This window comes from Tenebrio molitor, chromosome 6 (assembly GCF_963966145.1).
Source record: "Tenebrio molitor chromosome 6, icTenMoli1.1, whole genome shotgun sequence".
NCBI lineage: Eukaryota > Metazoa > Arthropoda > Insecta > Coleoptera > Tenebrionidae > Tenebrio > Tenebrio molitor.
Window position 1 is genome coordinate 12651977 of NC_091051.1, and position 21050 is coordinate 12673026.

General features: G+C 34.3%; 1 protein-coding gene across 4 annotated transcripts in view; it reads right to left on the minus strand.

Moving 5' to 3' along the window:
- The window catches only part of DAAM (disheveled-associated activator of morphogenesis-like protein), a 57903-nt gene that overhangs the window by 16011 nt on the left and 20842 nt on the right, over positions 1-21050 (minus strand). Inside the window, exon 1 of one of the 4 annotated variants that reach the window (XM_069050475.1) lies at positions 3851-4160. The exons of the other annotated variants lie outside the window; for them this stretch is intronic. Within the exon in view, the coding sequence (XP_068906576.1) occupies positions 3851-3898 (48 nt within the window). The 5' untranslated portion in view covers positions 3899-4160. Of the gene's footprint in view, positions 1-3850; positions 4161-21050 lie in introns of those variants that run through there. 4 annotated transcript variants of the gene reach the window in all.

A 21050-nucleotide genomic window follows, 5' to 3' on the forward strand; every position in this document is an offset into this window, starting at 1 on the left:
ACAAAAAAAAATCGAAAGATACGTCTACGAAATCTGAGTACACTTTTTTTTTGTCTTTCTGCGACATCACTAGTACGCTCAGTTGGTTCATTATTTGAGTAACGATGCACAAGGACGAAAAGGATATGTAACAGAAAAATGGTAAAAGCACATTGACCCTTTTTTCAGATAAAAGATTTGAATCCAAAGATCAAAAGAAAGACTTCTATTAGCAATTATACAAGCAGAAGTGGTTACAATTGTCAGCCGAAAATTTTTTATACTAAAAAGACAAAAACATTCTGCTACAAAATGAGTACCTCTTACTTTTATAATCTCGATTTTCATGTTTCAGTCTGAAACTGTTCCAGCGTGCTTTACTAATTATAAGTGTCTAATAATCCTTAATGACATGTTTTCCTTGACGGTGATGCAGCAGTAACACGTGATAACTGTACATGAACATGCATTTTAATCAAGACTTTTTGCTCGTTGCTCACGTGGCTGCTCTAACGACATTTTTCACGCTTTTTCATTCAGCCTTCGTAACTGTTTTGTTATCAGCTCGAGCGATATCACTTCCTTGTGCTTTGGCATATTCAGATACCAATACTTATCGTAATTGAAGTTAATTCGTTGCGCGAGTTTTTATTGGAAAATTATGCGCAAGCACCTCTCATTATCTTGTGGAAATTGGAAGTCTTCTTTTTAGCGCTTCCTGTCGAATCGATTGCATCGTTATAAATCTGCAAGGACGTCGTTGAATTTTTCAGATGTTTCAGCGTCGTCGTTTCAGCACTTCGCTCTCTGCAACCAATTAATTTCAAATCGATTCGTAATCGACTTTGTAATTTCAATCAAAGTATGTATGAGTGTTCTCGTTTGTGACGCTAAATTGCCTGTTTTTCAATGATCACAACATTGTATATGATCGTAATATTTCAGAGATTTAATAGTTTTACAAGGCTTCGGTAATCTCCAGTAATGGTATTACATTACAATTGAATTAGTAGAAGGTACTGATTATTTTTCTTAGCAACATGAAATAGGTATCCAGGTGAGCTTGTTTGGGCTGATTCAACCATTTCTTTATTTTGCATTCTTCTCTTATAAAATTGCAAAATTATGCAGATTTATTAAACAATAACGTTTTAATAGGTAGTTGTGACTACCCGAGGCGGTACGTTGGCATCTTAATTTATTAAATGCAATTTGACAACAAAATTATTAGCCGTCATGTCTTTCCGCAGAGCAGTTATACTCGTAAATTGACAGCCACTGTAAAATTGAACATTCTCGTAGGCATTTCACTCCAGAATTAGCAAAATAATTTCTATTCAACTACAAATTGCGCAAAATGAGTACCTAGTACAAAAATCAGAGATTTTTTGCTATACTTGTACCAGATCTTCAGAGTATCAAAGATGCACGAGCAACCTTCACACCTAGACATTAAAATTTTGAAAGTTTGCTTAAGGTGACGCTTCCTTTATTAAGTGGTGTTGCAAGTGAAGGGCACGTGCAGAAGATCTGGAATGCACCGCTTGAATAAAAACCTCGTTATTGTAGATAATTGCTACAATTTTAACGATCAGTACAGTTATGCATTTGTAAAGAGTTGTAGGAAAGTGAATCTAGTAAACATTGTTGAATAGTAGTGAATCTACTTTTGCGTGATAATATGCGTTTTCAACTGTGTGCAGTTTGTTGGATTCCACGTACATGTGGTTCTAGAACGGATACAAATAATTGCATAATTGCTAATCTATCATGTGGCGTGATTGCAAAACTCCAGAAGTACTTTCTCGACTTGTGCGGTAGTGGATGCACAGAATTTTTAGATGGGGCATTAAGTTTGCATAAATAATGAGCAATTAAATTGTTTTAAATGGGTGGCTAATTGCTTTTAGTTGTCTGACCATATGTCGAAGCATCCATAAAAGTCACAGCTACATATAGCTATTCAGGTTGATACTGTTACGTCATTTGACAATAATACCATTTAAAAGAAGTACTAAAATAGAAAAATTTAATGTTGACTGAACGAAGAGTTGTTGTATTTTATAATTAAAAACATCTCGTGTAAGAAGAAGAGTCCGTAATGATGTTTTATGGAAAACATCAAAAAACAAAATTACAAAATGCTGAAAATGTTGCAAATTTAAAACAGTTACTTATGTAAAATTTTACAAAAAAATAGTAAATTGGTGGTTCGTAGTATCGGGTGTTCATTTAAATTTCCAGTCAAAGTTGTTGAAGAGTCGATTGTGAACGCACACTCGTCAGTCTGCAGATTAAACGCAAAAAGTGAGGTTAGATTTAAATAACTGATCTATGATCACAATTGATCTTGAACGTCAGCTTTGACAGGAAATTTAAATGAACATCCGGTACAGCTAAACTCTGTTCAAAAAACCATTCTGGTGGAAATAACTTATCTGTCACTGTGATAAGTAATAGGAAATGTCATGAAAAATGTGTGTTATTTGCACCAAAATGGTTTTTTGATTTTTGAACAGTGTTTAACAATGTTTTCATAATTTTTTCCACTTTTCAAATTCTTTTATTTCAAATAAAGCTTCATAATACATTTTGTTTACAGAAAAGAGCATTGAAGAAAAGCTGATTTTTCCAGTTTATGATAAAGGCGGGATTTACAACTTTAATTTAAAATTTAAATCTATTGAATTTTTGAATGTTGAGATCTGGTTATTTTTATTTACTAAACAATATTGGTGCAAAAATGTAATACATATTTGCATAGATGTATTTTTAGAGTGTTCTGTTCAGGTGACGAGAAGCTTGTGGAATTCCAAAAGATCCTCAAATGTCAAGGTTAACGTATCCTAACAAAAACATAATAATATGCCACGAATTTTACCATATATGGTATCAATAGAAATGTTTTGTTCAACATTTTTGTAATTAAAAACAAAAGATGTATTCTTACTCTGTTATAAAACGCGATCAACACAATTTTTGAAAAATTTCTTAAAATTAATCTGAGACCTTTAGTACGAGTACCAATAGTAATATTTTGTTTGTTATTGCCGTCACCCAAAACGATACTACCTTCACGCTTATCAAGGTATTCTACTAAGGACTGTTGTTACTTTTACATAATTTTCGAAGCGATAATGAAAATATAAAATATTGTTTATTAGCCGAGTGGCAACAAAATAAAATAGATTTAAAACGTGCCATATTTGCTTTATACTTAGTTAAACGTAGAAATTCCCTGTCACAAGTGTATTGAGAAGGCAATGAATCGAAACAATACACAGTATTTATTAGACAATAAATAAAAGAATAACTATCATCAAAGATTAATTCAAAATCTTACGGTGGAAACTTAAAAGAATTTTAATCAACCAACAATGACCCATTAATTAGATTAAAAATCTCAAAGTTTTCCACCACTAAACATTATTAATTAAAATATTTTTATTTGCATAGGAATTACATTTTAATGACGGCGTTTACTACGTCACATTTAAATAAATAAACAAAATAATAAAAATTCGCGTTTCTAGTCAGTCGGTCGATTAAAACATATTTTGACACAACTGCTAGCTCGAAGCACTTGGACCATAAGTGTGTCAAAAACTGGCGAAATTTACATATTTAATGTCCCCTTTAAATCTAGATCTTCCAAAAAAAGAGGAAACTCTAGGACAAAACAACATATTACTTAATTTATTTCGTAATAAATCATCTTGTGTTGTGATGATGCATCCGTTGGTTTAGTAATTTTGACTGTTTGCACTTCAAATTGGTTGGTTCTTTGACCGTGAAACTAATCGTTTAGACGGGTATCGATAATTCGGTCATTGTAAGTCGAGTCACTACTAGAAAAATCTGGACGACATACCATGTGAATTTTATCCATGATTTCGGTAATTTGCTCTTTGCTGCACATTTTGGCGAATTTGTGACACAACAGAAACGACACACGGCACTGTTCAGGCACGAACTATTCAAAAAAAAAAATCTAAACTTGAAGATTTGCTATGGCCATTTGAGTCGGAACATTTTTTTCATTCGAATGTTCCGCGCTCTTCGCGCGACTGACAGTTCTTGTAGCGCAGCACTGAACACACTGAACACAACAGGTGAGCTGCACCGGAGTTAGTAACACGAGCCATTTACCTGGACAGGTGTACGAAGCTACGGACACCTATCTATACCTATGGAAGAACTCGAAGAATATGACCCACTTGCGATTGTGGCGCCACATCGCGAGAAAGTTAACGGAATGATTGAATAATTAAAGAAGTAAATTTGGAGATTGATCGCGGGCTATTTTTCATCGTAATACTTTCTGTTGTTGTTTGCACTATGCACGCTCAAGAAATTCCTCAGAAGAAAACATCAAAATTGAGAGGGGCCATTTTTCAATGACAACTAGATTCGGAGAAGATTGATGGAGCCGTTTGACTGATTTTATCGTCGTTGTAGTTTCAAATTATGTATAACAAGCTCACTCGAAAAGTTCCGCATTTTTAGTACGTTGCTGGAAGTAGCTCAATTATTAATTTTGGTATAATGAGGTAGATAACGTAACTATTACTCAATAGAGGCGATGTGAAAAATTTACAAAAAGTGCTAAATGGGGAACGATAGGGGGCCTTCACGCCAAATTTATTATAAACAAATTAAATTAACATAATAGCTTGAAACTAGTTTTCTAAATAATTTGCGATCAGATACGTTCTAAAATAGTCTAGGAATCCGCAGTAATTGTTAGCAATTAAACAAATTTAAAAACCAACAAAAACAAAATTCGATTCATTTACATTTCTAGACCTACATACTGATGTTTAAACTAATTAATTGTTCCTATCCGCAATGATACGGTCTTTAAATAACCTGCTGCTGATTTTCATCTGATACTAATATGTAGTTCTAAAAGTAAAACAAAATAAACTACAGGTTTCTTATTTCTCTTTGGAGCTATTTAGATAGTTCCTTTTACCCTTTTCTCTGTTACCAGTTCCTTCTTTATACATATTTTCTTTATTGGATCACACATACTCCTTTTCCTTCCATCTTCACCTATTCCCTTCTACTTTCCATACTTTTGTCAACTTACAATTCTGACATTATTAGAACAAAATACATTTTCGTTTTATTCATTCTTCCACTTTTTCTTTCTATTCTGTACTACGATTTAATTTTTTTCCTTTTATCTTTCAATTTGTTTATATTACTTTACGACATATCTATCTTTGTTTTTACTTTTATTGCTAAACATCTTTACTTCCCAAAATAATGAGTTAACATTAAATTTTATTTTAGGAATTGCTAAACAGATTAATTTGAAAACGAGTATGTAATAATATATTTTGCAACAAGTTCAGTAAAACCTTTCTAACGCCTTGCGAATACTATTTTTTCGCATTTTACATATATGAAAATGTAAATGTATTACCCCTCGTAATAAAAAAAACTAAAACATAATATTGATGTTTTTATTTTCATTTTGCATATTATTTTTGTTTCTCTTATCTTTTTTTTCCTCTTGATACTGTCACTTTAAAAAAATAAAAACCAGTCCTTGACAGTTTTCTTTCTCTTATTTAAAATCTTTCTTTTTATTTATCTTATTCTTTCTATGTTTACCACTATTGTTCTAACATGTTGTACATAAACTATGGCTTATTGAGTTGCATAATAATAGCTACTTTTTTCCGATTATTTTGAACTGGTTCAAATTGTAGCATTCTGTTTTAATTTTTCTTGAAACATTCTAATTCTTCTATTTCCAATTAAGCACTTTACATACAATAGCATAGCAACAAATATGGGTACATCAGCATGGAATTTTTTAATAATTGTGGTAATAACAATAATAAATACATATTATTACGAAATTAAGTTTCTACAAACACATACTGTAAACTCATGACAATTCATATTATATAACAAACAACACAAAGCATTGCATTTTCATAAATTTTACAGAACGTGGATCTTGCTATATGTGACTGAACGTAACATCTTTATTTATTCAATACTTAATGAGAATATTTTTGATATTTTCTGCTTCTTACTTAATTCAGAAATTTTGAGTTTTTGAAGTAAGTTAACTAGTTATATTTCTGATGAATCAGGGTTTTCATGACTAACTATCACCAAGGTCGATTAATTAATTAAATGTTACGAATTAATGTAAATTCTCTACTCTACATGTTGTATAACAACTGAAAATTTCCAATAGATGCACTTCCTAGAAAATAATTAATTCTGATTCATATATGTAAAAGAAATATGTAACTGCTCTAAGAAAAATAACATTTAATTTGTTCTTATTTGGAAATTTTAGATTGGTGGAATAATACCATTCAATTATTTGTGGTAAAACAGGAATGCAATTCTATTTTATTAATTTGATGAAGACTAAAACGAACACGGAAAACAAATGAAACAGAAGAAATGTAATGTCGTTTTTCAAAGGTGTACTTAAAAAATTAATTGAAACTTTCATGGAAACACGTTACCGCACAATTCAACTCGGAAGCCTTTTGTGGATTGATGTATTTTAATTTCTCAATGTTGGGCGTTCTGAATTACACATTGAACCAGACGAAAAAATGTTATCATACAACGAAACAATTTAAACTTTCACCGCATAATAATACAGATATCGTTAATGTAATACCATTGGAAGCAATTTCACAGAAACATTCTTAGGGTAATTTCGTGATTTCTTCTGACATTTCCATCGGATATACTGCGGTACATTGTCTAAATTTATAGAACAGTTACACATACTCGAATTAAATTGTCGGATCGTGACCGCTTTCCTCATGGAAACTTGTGCAAACTCATGACGGTGGATTAAAATCAAATTTCTTGTCAACAAGAACATCCGTCAAGGGACGAAACGGAATCGACGGTAATTAATGCAATCGGCTGCACAATGGGAATTGTTGGCATTTGGGCATTGCATAAATGCGACTGTTTAACATTTATGCCCTGGAAAAAGCTGCACCTAGAGGCTAGAGCATCGTAGAGTAGGATTCAATAAAGAATCGCGACTTCATCCTTTCCCGTTCAAGGTGATTGAGTGAAGTGTGTTAAAGTCAATATAATTTGTGTCTCGCAATGCTGATACAGTTGACAAGCTCCAAGGATTTCCATTTTTTTTTCTACACTTGGAATTTGATGACGAAGACGGCGAATGTTCAGGAAGTATCATTCGGACTTTTGTCTTCTTGTTTTTCCAACAATTAGTTTAGTAACAGTAGCAGTAGCACAATCGACGGTTAATTATACAAATGAGAAACTACTACCAATTGAGTTTTCAAGTGCTGCGCTAATTACAATTAGGTCCTATTGTATCCTATAGCTTTGAGATAAGTGCGAATAGATTTTTTTTCTATCATTGACGTTCGATTTGTACCGATAAATCTCTCTGCATCAATTTAGCACGCATTTTTAAAGTAAATCGATAAAATCAGGAATGTGGGTTGTGGATGACCTTCTTAGATCAGTATCCAAAAAATTTAACGGAAGTTGCAGTTTACACCGAAGGGTAAACCGTAGGTGGGTAATGTATCACGCCAGATAAAGACGTGTTCACACCCAAACAACAAAAAGAAATTTTCTGTTGGTTATTTATGTTGTTAGCAGATAGGAGTGATGTATTTTTCATAATTATAAATAATGATCAAGCATTAAATCGTACACAATAACAGAGAAAGCTGTCGTAATTTTTTTCAAACAATTTTTTAAAACAGTTTCTGTTTTGAAAAATTGACAATTTTCTACCGACTCAAAGAACTTTGCACTTTGTTTGGGACAAGATTTTGAGTAGTTTTGAATAACTTAATTTACAACTGCGCTTGCATACATTCAAGCCTCAATAACACCAAGCCTACTGTGTTCTTGGTAGCCCCCAGTGGTGTAATTTATCGTGAAAGCAACTGTACATCTCGTCATAAAGAAGAATAGTCTTTCTCAAAGTGCACGATGCATATTTTACACTCCGCTACCGCTACACTTTTGTAAAATTCAAATAAGACAAGACTCCAGACTTGTATGTCAAATTGTGTCTGACAGCACTTTTCCTTTTATGATAATAAGAGTCTTTGAGTTCGTTTTCAGCAGATGTCTGAGACGTTCTTTCTCAATCCGTTGCCGACTCTTTCATGTTACTTTTTCCAATTAAGTAAATTACAAAAGATGTAAAACAAAATTCGTAATTCTGAATGATACGAAGTGCACTGAAGCTGCAACTTGCAAATTTGTCACTCACAGTAGCGGATCGTGTTGTTCATGTAAATGTTAACGAGTTTGGTAAAGTTATTCGTCGAAGGAAGCAAAAATGCGGTGCGACATTTGAAAAACTGTTTGAATTTCTTATCAATATATTTATCACGGCACTCACGTCAAGTCACGTGAGGAGGAATATCAATTTTATTCAAGTGGCGTGCAACGTCAATAAAGTCACACGAAACAAGAATTTATGGAGTGAATGAGTGTTTGGGAGAGTTCCAGAAAAAATAAAAGTCAGGCGTAAAGTGAGTGGCAAGAGTAATATTTGGATTTGCAATATTTTCAAACATGAGCAGATTGAAAAAAAAATAGAAGAAGAAAAGCAACGTACGTAAAAGGGGAATGAAGAGGGCAGCTGAGGATTGGTTTGCTTATTTCGTTTTGTTTAACTGAACTAACCCCTATCGCACCATTCGCAATCAGTAGAGATTTAGGGGCTCTGAAGGGCTTTTGGCAAATATAAGGGTAGTGACGATGTTCCAACAGATTACTGTACGATTTGTAGAAGCTGTTCAATTTTGAAAGAACTGCTTAAGAACCTAAGCTATTGCAAAATATGTCTCGTCTAGTCAATAGGTTCTTTCAACCTATGTTGAAAACATTTTTGAAATGACGAGGGAAAATATGAGAAAGGTCTGCAAACTACTATCATGTTGTACTTGACCTCAAAATGTTTAAGCCGTCAGTATTGATGACAGAATTAACATCACCACTTCAAGAATATACTCTCTTAAGAACAACTTTTAGCGTTGTCAGTGAAGATAAAAGAAAAACAAATATGGTTACACCGTTGGATTTTAATTAAGTGAAGTATAAGGATTGGTGTCGTCAATAAGCTTTGCTTCTTTACCAAATATTTAATATCTTGCTAAAATATGCGTGTTGACATATGGGAAGGGGTGAAATGTATGGGAGTTTAATAATCTTGTAGAGAGAATGGAAGCCTCAACCCTCCAACTTTGCTAATTTGGCTTTAACCTAATTAAACCAGTAACCCTTTGTGTATTATAAGCTCAGAGGTTTTTAAGTTTCTTCAAAATTTACGGCTCAATATTGTAAAAAAAAAAACCGTAAAAAACTAAATTGTTGCTAAAATTCGTATCCTACGATGGCTTTATGAAGTTTTGAATATGGATAATATATTTTTGAAGGGAAAACTTTTTTAGGCGCACAACACGGGCAGTGAATTAGTTTCATGCGACGAGCTAAAATCGACACATTCAAATCGTCAGGCTTAACTATGCCTATGCGACACGCTAAAATCGTCACGCTCAAATCATCAGGCCGGAAAACAACGAAAGCGACACTTCGCTTGATTTGGAAAAATTACCTTTATGATTATGACGAATCTACCTTTTATGAAACCAAAAGCGAAAATCGAATGGTCCGATAATTTTTATCTAGTATATTACTTAAAATGAAACGAACGTCATAGAAGTTTTCACTCCTGTCGTGCGGTCTTAAGCACACACTCTTTTTTTCCTACAAAAAAAGAACACTGCATTATTAAACTACTAAATGGCTACCGCCTATGCGGTAATAGAGAAAGAAAGGACAAAGGGTCAAAGTGTATGTATATTTAACGGTCTTTGCATAGTAATGGAGGTCACGACCCCTAAGTTTCCCCACTTGGCTTTTACGTAATTAAACGTATCAACCCTTATCATACTATCTTTGGGAAATATTTTAGGGAAATATATGACGCCAGCAGAAAGCAATCAGCGGATTATTCCAGGACTTTCGAAATTAAAACTGTCACGGAGGGTTACTCTAAAATATGAAAGCACTGATTTAATTTTAATCAAGTTTAAAATACCTCAAAACGATTATAAAGTCTTTATGTTGATAAAGAAGATTCCGTGAACAGTTTAAACGACTACAGACTGGCTGAATATTTCTTTTCAATTAGCTTATGCCAATTTACATCAAAAAAAGTTCAGGACGACCATCATCACCTCTTCATGGGTAATTTCACGTCGTAAAATACTTTTTCATTTTAACTTTACACTTTTAATTAAATTTTCAATTCAATTTCGAAACAGTTGTGAGTTCAGAACAAAAAATGTTCAAAAAGACTTGTGATCAAGTGGCCTGGGGCTTGCTTTTGTTATCGTTGGGGTAGCTTCATCGGCTGTCAAACTACATTCAACGAACAAACAGTGTAGTTTTAAAGACCAACCAACGACAGTTCCCTGATTTTCTTATGATTGTTTTTTACTTTAAATTAATGATTTAATTTACAATAAAATGAAGACCAAAGTTAGGTTATGTTATGTTATCTGAACGAAATACATGCTTATTTAATAACTTTTTTTTGAACGCTCATTGCATTTAACTATAAGTTTTCTGCTAAAATTACATAAAATATATTTGAAACGATTAAATTATCTGAAACAAATTCTTTACGTTATTTGCACTTCATTGTAAAAATTTTACAATACATATTACAAAAACTGTTCCTGCTGAATTGAAATCTGTTAATTAATTTTACCATCGTAGGAAAGTTAGAAATTGAGACTTTTATCTGGCGTCCAATCCATATCAATTTTTTATGAGTCTGCAGGTCGTCCGCTTACGAGAATTTTACGACCACGAATGTGCATTTAAGAGAAAATTCTGGATCAGCATCGTATAAATCTACCGAACATTTGGTATGACCTCGAAATGTTCGTTCCATCACTCATCTGTATCTAGTCAGCACCATCAGAACATATTCTTTACCACGAAATCTTCAGGCGCCAGTGAAGCTCAAACAAAAACCAACCGACTTACGTCACTCGTTCTCCTAATTTGTCATTAACACGTCTGAAGAGATTTGGTCAAGGATCTGAAGTAGAACAGAACAATTTGACGAGTCATTCGAGCAGGATAAAATTTGATGATTGGCGGAGCAGTTCGTTCCGCCGCCCTCGTTACCAGACAACCCTCCTTTGTCCGTAGATGCCATCAATCTCCGCTCCATTATCCCGTTAGTATTTGCGTTAATTAAAATTTCCCTCGCGTGCATCGCCTTTAGCGGCACGTTTGTACAGCCTAGATCATGTCTCGACGTATGAGATTCGTTTTTGTGGAACACACGTAGACCTACGTGCGTCTGATGGTGTTGCGGGCCGAGACGTCGAGACTCCACCGTGGAAATGGCCAGGGAATTTTAAACCGTGGGGAACCCTTCGCCCAACTGTACACCGTGCATGACTCTTGTCAGTTTGTTTTGTTAATCAACTTTTCATTACCTAGCGGTGCCCTCGTCCCAACGCGTGCCCCGGGACTGCTAATGGGCCAGCCTGGCCCATAAATTTCTTCGTATCGGCGATTTTATGGCGACTTTTGATAAATCGCAAGGATTTCTGCCTCATCCCACCTCGAGCCGCTGTTCGCATTAAAATTTATAAGGTGCTGTTATACGTTCGAATATCTTCTCTCCTTGCATTTCTAAATAAATATTGTGTAATTCATTGCACTTACAAATTACCAACACACCTTGCCTGCGAGTCTACGTGGTCGATGCCATTTCGCGCGACAAAATAACTCCTTTGCCGTAAATATGCGGCTCAAAGGACGACCCGCGCAAAAATCAGGATGAATGAGCGGCGGCAATTATGTATCACGGAGAAAGTGTACGCTGCGGTTGTTTGAAACGTACAAAATAGTCAAATTTCAATTATGAAAAGCAATTAATCAATGCTAATTTTTTTTAAAAGGAACTCACCAACTCTATTTAGCAATGATACCGATCTAGCGAACGAAATAGAGTGAGTTGGTTCTGATAATGGTATTCGCACGTTGGTTTTGGTAATCTAACGTGGAATTATCGTGTTTTAGGAAATTGTCTAACCATTCTTTCGCCATTATAGTTCTAAAAAGAGATTTAAGCGTGAGTGAAGTCTGTCTCGTTTATGTAAGTTCTTAACGTTGATTATTAAATTATTATAAAATTGTTAATTTCACTTTTGCTTCACTTCAAAAGAGGTTACACATTGACTAGTTGAATAAGTTTTGAGGTTGCTTAAATGTACCGGTTCGATTCATCATTTATTATCTCAGACCTACAAAATACTGACGGACAAATAACAATTGTCAAAAATACTTCCTTTATGTAGGAGAATGATGATGTTTGAGAGCATGATAGAGAGTACGGGGCAGAGATCTGAGAATGGAAGGAAAAGGAACAAGAAGAAGTAGAGAAAGTGCAAGAAAAATATTTGAGAGGGGTGCTAGAAGTGGATAGAAAAACTCCAGGTGTCCAGGTTACATAGTGAGGGAGGAGTGTAAGAGGAACAGGCTGAGAGTAAAAGCGGGAAAGAGAGAGACAAAGTTTGAAGACAAAATGAATGGAAGGGAAGAGTGCAGGATACTGACGGAATGCTGGAGAGAAAAGAAAAGTACAAGGAGAAGAAGGAGACAGGGAGGAGGACTGCCAGAGGAACGGGTATGCCAGTGAAGAAGTGGAAAGTTTGAGAGCAAAAGGAAGATGGATGAATGTAGAGCTGAGTGAAAGGGACAAAGACACAGACAAGCAAGAAAGAAGGGAGAGAACCAAAGAATCCACACACAACAGGGAGTATGAGAGGTGTATGACAGAGGAAATTCCGGAGTATCTGTGGAGAGAGAGTGCAAAGGAGAGAAAAATGATGGCGAGATTTAGATGTGGGAATGAGGAGAGAGAAAACAGGTAATGGACGGAAGGAGAGGAAAGAAGGTGCAGAAGGTGCTATGAGCGACGGAGACAATTGAGCACACGTGGAATGGATGTAGGGAAATGAAAGAGAAGGAGATAAAGGAAGGGGGAGAAATACTGAATGAAGATGGAAGGGAGATAGGATGGATGAAAAAGATATGGAACACGACGAACAGAATGGAAAAAGAAAGGGGTGAGGGATAAAAAGACAAATTGTTATTTTTATTTTAGATGAAACTGTAATCAGGAATCCGAAAGTCCGTAGGGCAAATAAAGCAATATTATGTATATTTAGATTAATCCTGCGGTTAGAATTAATATTAATAGATCTAACGTGAGGCATTAGGTATCATTTTAAATTACAAATTTGCAGTTGTCATTGTTTTTGATTTGAATGTTATAACACGTTGTAGGATGTGAGAAATTAAGTAGATATTAGTTATTTGTAGAAATACAGTCATAATGGAACGCCTAGAGCCAAAGCTTTTTCAGCGTCGAGGAAGCGAAGTCTTGACAGGAGGATATTACCGACTGAAAAGTGATTGCAAAGAAATTAACAACGTTGATGGGCAAACAATTCGCATTAAAAGGTCTATCATCATTTTTACAACATGGACAGAAAAATGTAAGATTGCGATTTTAACCGTTAAATCTTTTATGTTCCATGATGTAAATTATGAAAAAAATACAATAAACCGGGTTAGTTTTTTAAGAAATGCACACAGTAATGATAAAAATAATGTTTTTCTAAGTACCGTTACAGAACTACAAATATTGTTTCATAACGCAATACCACATTTTTAATCTAATCAATGGAACGGACAAATATGTATTGCAGTTAGTTTGTCATAAAAATAGATTGTTGTGTGAGCAAAATTTATTTCTGTTAAACTGTTGATAAGAAAATTTTCAGAGCATTGGTAAAGTTTTGATATTGGAGAGTAATTCTTGATGGTATAAAAGGGAAAGCACAAGGTAACCACTGGCATTCGAAAGAACAATAAAAACCATTAACTTCCGCAAAAATGTCAGGTTCATAAAACGTATAAAATAGGAGTATCAAGGGTATTGTTCGAAACGAGGAAATGACACTTTAATCTTGTTAGAAATGTCATAATACACCTAAGCTATACGATTCGCACGTTCTTTGCAATGGTAAAAATATATTGCAAGCTAAAGATAATGGTATTGGCTGTGGCATTAATGATTTAATGACTTAGACTACCACACCATTATAGTTAAGTAGCGTAAAACTAATTCCAATTTGCTAAAGAAAGTGAAGTAATTTCTTAACAAATTGAATAACATGGAAATTACTACCCCGTCGCTGTTTTGAATGTGAAATTAACTATGAAATTCAAATTCCTGTACGAAAGGTAAACAATAAATCTCCGATAAAATTGTGCGAACCCAGAAAAGAGAGGAAGTATTTTTAATCGATAGATTACGTAAGTCTTGTGTAATTAAACTGCCAACTGTAGAAATCACTCCATTCAGAAATTTCAGACTCGATGAATCTTGGTGAGTTGTCAAGATAATTGATTCCTTCCCATTCAGGAAAAGTTGAGTGGAGTTCTCATCATTTCAGGAATAATTCGTTGTTTCAACAATTGAATTGGTGATTGTGAAAATTAATGAACTCTGTTACAACACTAATGTATTTTCAAAACGAGAAAATCTTTCAATCAGAACTTACTGAGAGAAAGTAACAAATTTATTATTTAAACCAAAAGACCCTCAGCCTGACAATTTCAATTTAAGAGACTAGGTAGACATCCTTCAAATCCATAATTGAAACAACAAATTAAAAACTGTATTAGATTTATTGAATAAAGTCTGCATGGAACCCTATATTTTTCTAAGGACAAGCTTTTATAAATCCACAAACAAATATCTTACATCAGAATTTCGGTTTATTTTACAACATTCGCGTAGATATTTTTTAATTAAATTCAACCAATGATACTGTTCGACTTTATTAAATTTTGACATATAACACTGTGCCACATTTTTCTAATTGCTGTTATTTGACCGAATTACATTTATGGAGTGAATATGAACCACCAATATGAGAATTCGTGTACGTACTTATAATTACATGACATTTACATTACGAATAAATTAATTTATAACTGTTAAGAATTTGAAATCGTAAATATCTTTCGGTAGAAACTGACTGGTCACAAATATGTATCACAAACACCTTAACTGAGTAAACAATTGTACCATATTCATTTTCTTAGATCATAATAGTGCGCTAAAAATGCTACTTCTAATTATAATTAATTAGGTGATGTAAACTGAATCGGGAATTAATCGCATACCGTAAATTAGCCTGGAGGTGCTTTAAAATCTAGTTTATGTGCTTTTTTGGAGTTGTTGCGTAAGAATTAACACAACTAGAATATCACAGTCGAATAAGGAATGTTTTGAAAGAATATAATAATTCTCCGACTTAACGAACGCACTGTTGAATCAATTTGACTCGAAATCAAGGATGTACGTTCTTGATTTCTTGTATTCATTAGCTCGTATAGAAAATTGTATCCAGAGATAATTCAATTTCCAAATTTTCAAAACCGTAAAGTAAAATATTTAAGTTAGATTTCTTCTCATAGTATGAACAATACATTGACAACATCGATTTGGGCCTGTAATAAGTGAAACTATTTTTTTCTCATGTGAAATTATATTTTTTAGCCATCAACAGGTAATTCAGAATCATTCAAAGATATTTTGGGTTATAGGCAGGTGGCTGATAATTAGATAGCTGAGCTCAAATTCACGACAGGTGAAGCGTTCCAAGATGGTATCTACTTTTCATCCAAATGTCTGTTAGGGTTAAAGAAAAAGTATCAGTTTTCTTCTATAATTCGTTCAAAAACAGCAGTGTCAAGAAAATGGTCAAGTCCGTTTAATAATGGCATTATACATGTCCATGTAGGTAATTTTTTCGGATCAAAGAGTTTTTAAATTAGGTTAAAGTATCGGGTGTTTATTTAAATTTGTCCTCAAAGTAGGCGTTGAAGAGTCGATTATGAACGCACCACGACCACGGATTACAGATTACGGATCAGCCGTTTAAATCTAACCTCACTTTTTGCGTTGTTTGTGTTTTCATAGAGTATTTAATTAAACGAAGAATAATAAGAGAATTTTACCACCGAAGGGGTTCTGTAACGGGAAGAATTTATGATAAAGTAGACTTGATTATTTTAGATTTTTAATATAAAAGCAATTGCGCCATTTGTATCAATGTGAAATAAAAACTGTTTTAGAGGACATAACCTATTACTGCTCTATTGAATTCAGGTATTGACTTTTCATTGGTTCTTTAGGTTAACTCTTGAAGGATTCTTCAGCAAAGAGCAAGGATATTTCCCATAACCGTAATAATATTTATATAACGTTCAGGTAAATAACTGTGAAATTAAACTAATGCCAAGAAAAAAGAACAATAAATGTTATATAAATGGCAAATCTGAATTCCTTAAAATAATAAAGTGTGGCGAAACTGGGTGAACAAATTATTACCATGAGTGTTATAATGATCAGTGGCGTGTGGTCCCAGTCAAAAACAATTTTCCGCATTTTTGAACTTGCCGTAAGTTAAACTATCTCCTAAAATATTTCAGTTTGTTGGTTGAGCGCTCACGTCAGATGCTTACAATAATATTTCAATAAGTGAAGAGAAAAAATCGTAATTCTCATAAATATCACCTTGCAGTATTATTAGCATATTATGCATACAAAAGAACCACTGGCAGTCGGTTATTATGTGTAATAAATATGTAATTCTAATCTGTTTAGCACCATTCAATTACAATGTAATTGTTATAATGTTCGCTATGGTAATCTGCAGCATGCACAGTGGGCCGCCTCCGATATTTTATATCGAGAAATGAGGGTGAGATAACGATCTGATTGCATTTTACTATGAAGAAGTGGTTCCACACCCCGATCACGACAGAAAGAAAAATTGCATTACGAGGCGATCAATCAAAATTAGTGGTTCTTAATTAAATTAAAAGCGCCTTAAGTAGAGTAATTAATCATGCGAGTGTACTACTTAACGGTTTGCGTGAACGAGGAAGAGGCCTAAAGATTCCGAGAGGATAAAGATAGGTCGAAGGCACCGCGTGCAAATCTCGCCACGCTCCTGAAGATGTTGAACCCGGCAGTGTTTGGCACTGGGCCAAAGCGACGGGACGCTCGATGACATTGCACCTCGTCAACCTTGATGGTCACCGCACCCACTCACGCACCACATTCGAGATTTTATACGACGTTTTCCGGGAAACTCTAATTCGTATGCATCGGACGTACCGACGAGGATTGTCTGATTTTCACCAGGTGGGCAAGGCGTGTCAGATCTGGACGGTGATAAGGCTCGAAGATGTGAAAACATCACCAGTTTTTTCGCAAATGTTATCGTTTTCGGAGGTTTGATCTACGGTCCAATTATCGCCTGACATGCTTTTAGCACCTTGCAGTCAGAAAAAATGTGCAGTCAGTTACAATTTCACCTACCGAATTTTTCAAAATTCCGAGAATATTTACGCGCGATATTAGATAAAGTCATTAGGGTTACTGCAATTTCTCAAATTCTTGGCCCTGATTTCTACCGGAGTTTGCTCAAGAAACGATGTATCCGGAGTCTGAATTAAATTGAACAGGCGCCACGGATTTTCATTTTTAGATCATTTACATTAATTTGTAATTAATTTACTTAGTTATGCAATTTGTCTCAATTTTATACACTCTGTTTTTTTACCAAATTTGGTTCATATCAGTACCCACTGTGTATAATAGTGAAAGTGATAGAGGCAAGGGGAAAACTGGTGATTAGTTAAAAAATTTCTATTGTGATATGCGGGCTTAACACTAATCTAATACGCCACTCTAAATTTAAATAATTAAATCACTTTTAACAATGAGCAACAACAAACAATTTGTCACCTGTTCTAAATTACTGATAATATTTATGATTTTCGATTTCGTCCTGTGTTTATTTAAGAATTTAAAAATATTTCTTTATTTTTGTTGCAAGAATGATTTAAATCTGATAAGTAAAAAATAACAAGCAAGAAGTACGGATTTCTGCGTCACGGCATCATAACTTTAACACCGAAATTTTTTTCGCCAATAATCTATGAGCAATAACTTAGTTTCATTGACTTCGCTGTTGGTGACACACTTTGTCACTTATTTTTATTATAACTTGTTCAATACACTAGCTACAAATAAACAAGTCAACTGCAATTAGTGCTATTGTCGGCTCACTATAAAAAAACAACCCTTCAAGTTATTGCCGTCCAAAGTACCCTTTTAACCTTTAGAACCAATGAATGTATCGGGTGTTCATTTAAATTTATCCTCAGAGTTGGCGTTGAAGAGTCGATTGTGAATGTACCACGGATTACAGATTACGGATCAGCTGTTTAAATCTAACCTCACTTTTTGGGCTGTTTCTGTTTTTAAACTGCAGACGGACAAGTAGTGCGTTCACAATCGACTCTTCAACGCCAAATTTGAGGATAAATTTAAATGAACACCCGATACTTTAGTAACTACTGTAAAATTTAAAAATAAATAAATTTCAAGTCAGATGACTTGACAATATTAAACGCGTAGAGAAAGACCATTATCTGCACTTTCATTGCAGATTTTTTATAGCACAACAAATTTAAATTTAAAGATTTTATCGTATCGCAGTTTTTCAAACATATTTCCTTTCAAGGTCCCAAAATTCCAGAAGTTTACTCAACCATAAATGGCAACGAATGGATGTAAATTAATCGCAATCATTAATCTCCACGGTCATATCATATAATGCAAAATGTCTCAATTTATATATTTTTGTCAAAATACTGCCGTTAAGGGTAATAAAACTTGTAGTAAAAATGTCCAATAAAAACTACGATTTACGCGAAGATATGAACATAAACTAATCGACAATAATTTTATGACAAAATAATATTATCAAAACTGTCCAATATTTTCAAATGTTTTGGAGTCCAGGTGGTTATGTTGCGAAATCGGAGTCGAATCAGTTTGAACTGTTGGTCATTTGCACAAACAATAAATTTATTGAACTGTGTTATTACTTGAGATAAAGTAAAAAATAGACAGCTAGTAGCTTGTTCTTCCTGATCTAACTGTTTTAAAAGCACGAAAAGCATTGTTTGTGCTTATCTGCACTAGTTGGATTATTCATTACAATTTCTGCATAACAATTAGCAGCGCCAGTTGTTCGGCTAGTTGTTGGTCTTATTTTGCATTTTTGAAATCAGTACCACCGTGTACGGCCAAATTAAAGCCTCGAATAATTCACCGATGATAATTATATGCACGCTCACCTACGATACCAACGGACAAATTTTTTCAAGGCATTGTACTTTCACTAATCCAGAATCAAAATAAAACCGTAAATCATGATCATGCAGCACTTTTACTTTTGAACCTGGACCCAAAATCGACATCAGATCCAGGAGCCAAGAAGACGAGTTCGTTGTCGAGCAGATGTTTGAAAATTAGAAAGCCTCTCGAGACTCGTCGCTTCTTGAAGAAGCGAAGAGTTTCCTCCAGGTATAAACGGAAAATTCCTTTCGAAATTACAAATGATTATTTGACGGGAGGATGGGTGCGTGCCCGGGGCCGCCCACCTCGACCTCACGCACTTTGAAGAATTTATGTCGGACAACAATGATATTACGGCGCTATTATGATCTTCCTTATGCGCAATCATGTCGGCCACAAGGTCTTTATCGTTGATTGTACCGTTGGGTAGGTGTACATGCCTTCATGAGCCCGTGCCGAAGACCGACAACGAATGCTCGATCAGTTTGTGTAATTTGTTATGTGTGCAAGAAACAAACAATGGAATCCATAACTCGTATGATTTTTACGATTCGGGAATTCTCTGTGCTCCAGTGGCTAACTTCTTGCAGCATGCAAATCGCAATAAAACAACACTTCATTAGGTCCGGAGACTCGCCAGACGCCACATTTCTGCAGGTTAATGAAGTGTGATGATATCGGGAGGCATTGAACTTGAACTTGTTCCGGGTTGGGTTGCTTTATCGAAAATTGTACAAAAGTAGCGCTTGGCCCGCCAGATCTGAATATCTGGATTTATTCGGGGACGTGGGCGTTTATTAACAAGTTACTATATTTATGAATGGAACGCCCGACGAAAACTGTTCGTAATTTACCAAACCCACACTCAGATTTGTATTAATTCTGATTTAGTTTTTCTCGTCTGGTCTCAAGTCTACACGCTTAATACTTGTCAAAATACATATTTGCTCCTACGAGTTTAAAAGCTCGTAACGCACATAAATTTAAATTGGGAAGAACGTGAATATAAAATTTGTTATTACTAGTCAGGTGAAAGTGTCATAGTTCTAATATTTTTTTATTATTATTATATGTCGTTCCAGAACATTAATTTTACACACATAATTAATTAATTATATAAAAATGGGTTGGGTTGCTACTTATTTACTATGAGCAATTTAGAAATTTGGATCAAAAGAAACTTGGAAAAACGCTTTCCATCTGCCGTAATACTAATCATCATCAACATTAATCTGTTTTCGCTTTTTATTAATAGGGCAATAATTAATATGCAAAAATTGCTAATCGAATCAGGTATTCAAATGTGAGAATAGTAAAAGTTTTTCACCTAAACATTACACAAAGAGTAGTTTTTAATTTCAACTTGAAACTAACTATGCCTAATTAGACAAACCTCTACTCTTTATAATACAAGTACATATGTATTATGAATACAATTCTTTAGTAGGTATAGTCGTTGACCAAAATAAAATAGGACAAAGTGTTACCTTCGACAGTTTCACAATTCAAAAATTTGTGTAGTGTAACTGAGGCGTATGTGTCTCAGATTACAACTTGATTTGACTTGACGATTGATTTACAAAAAGTTAGGTTGTGTTTTTTCACTTGTCATCTCGTCACTGTCACTTTGTTCAATTGAATGATTCTGAGTTTTTGAAATACAGGGCAAGTCACATAAAGCTTATTTTTTAATTTATTTTGTACGCAACCAAAAATACTAATGACGCTGACTACTTGATACCATTTATAATGT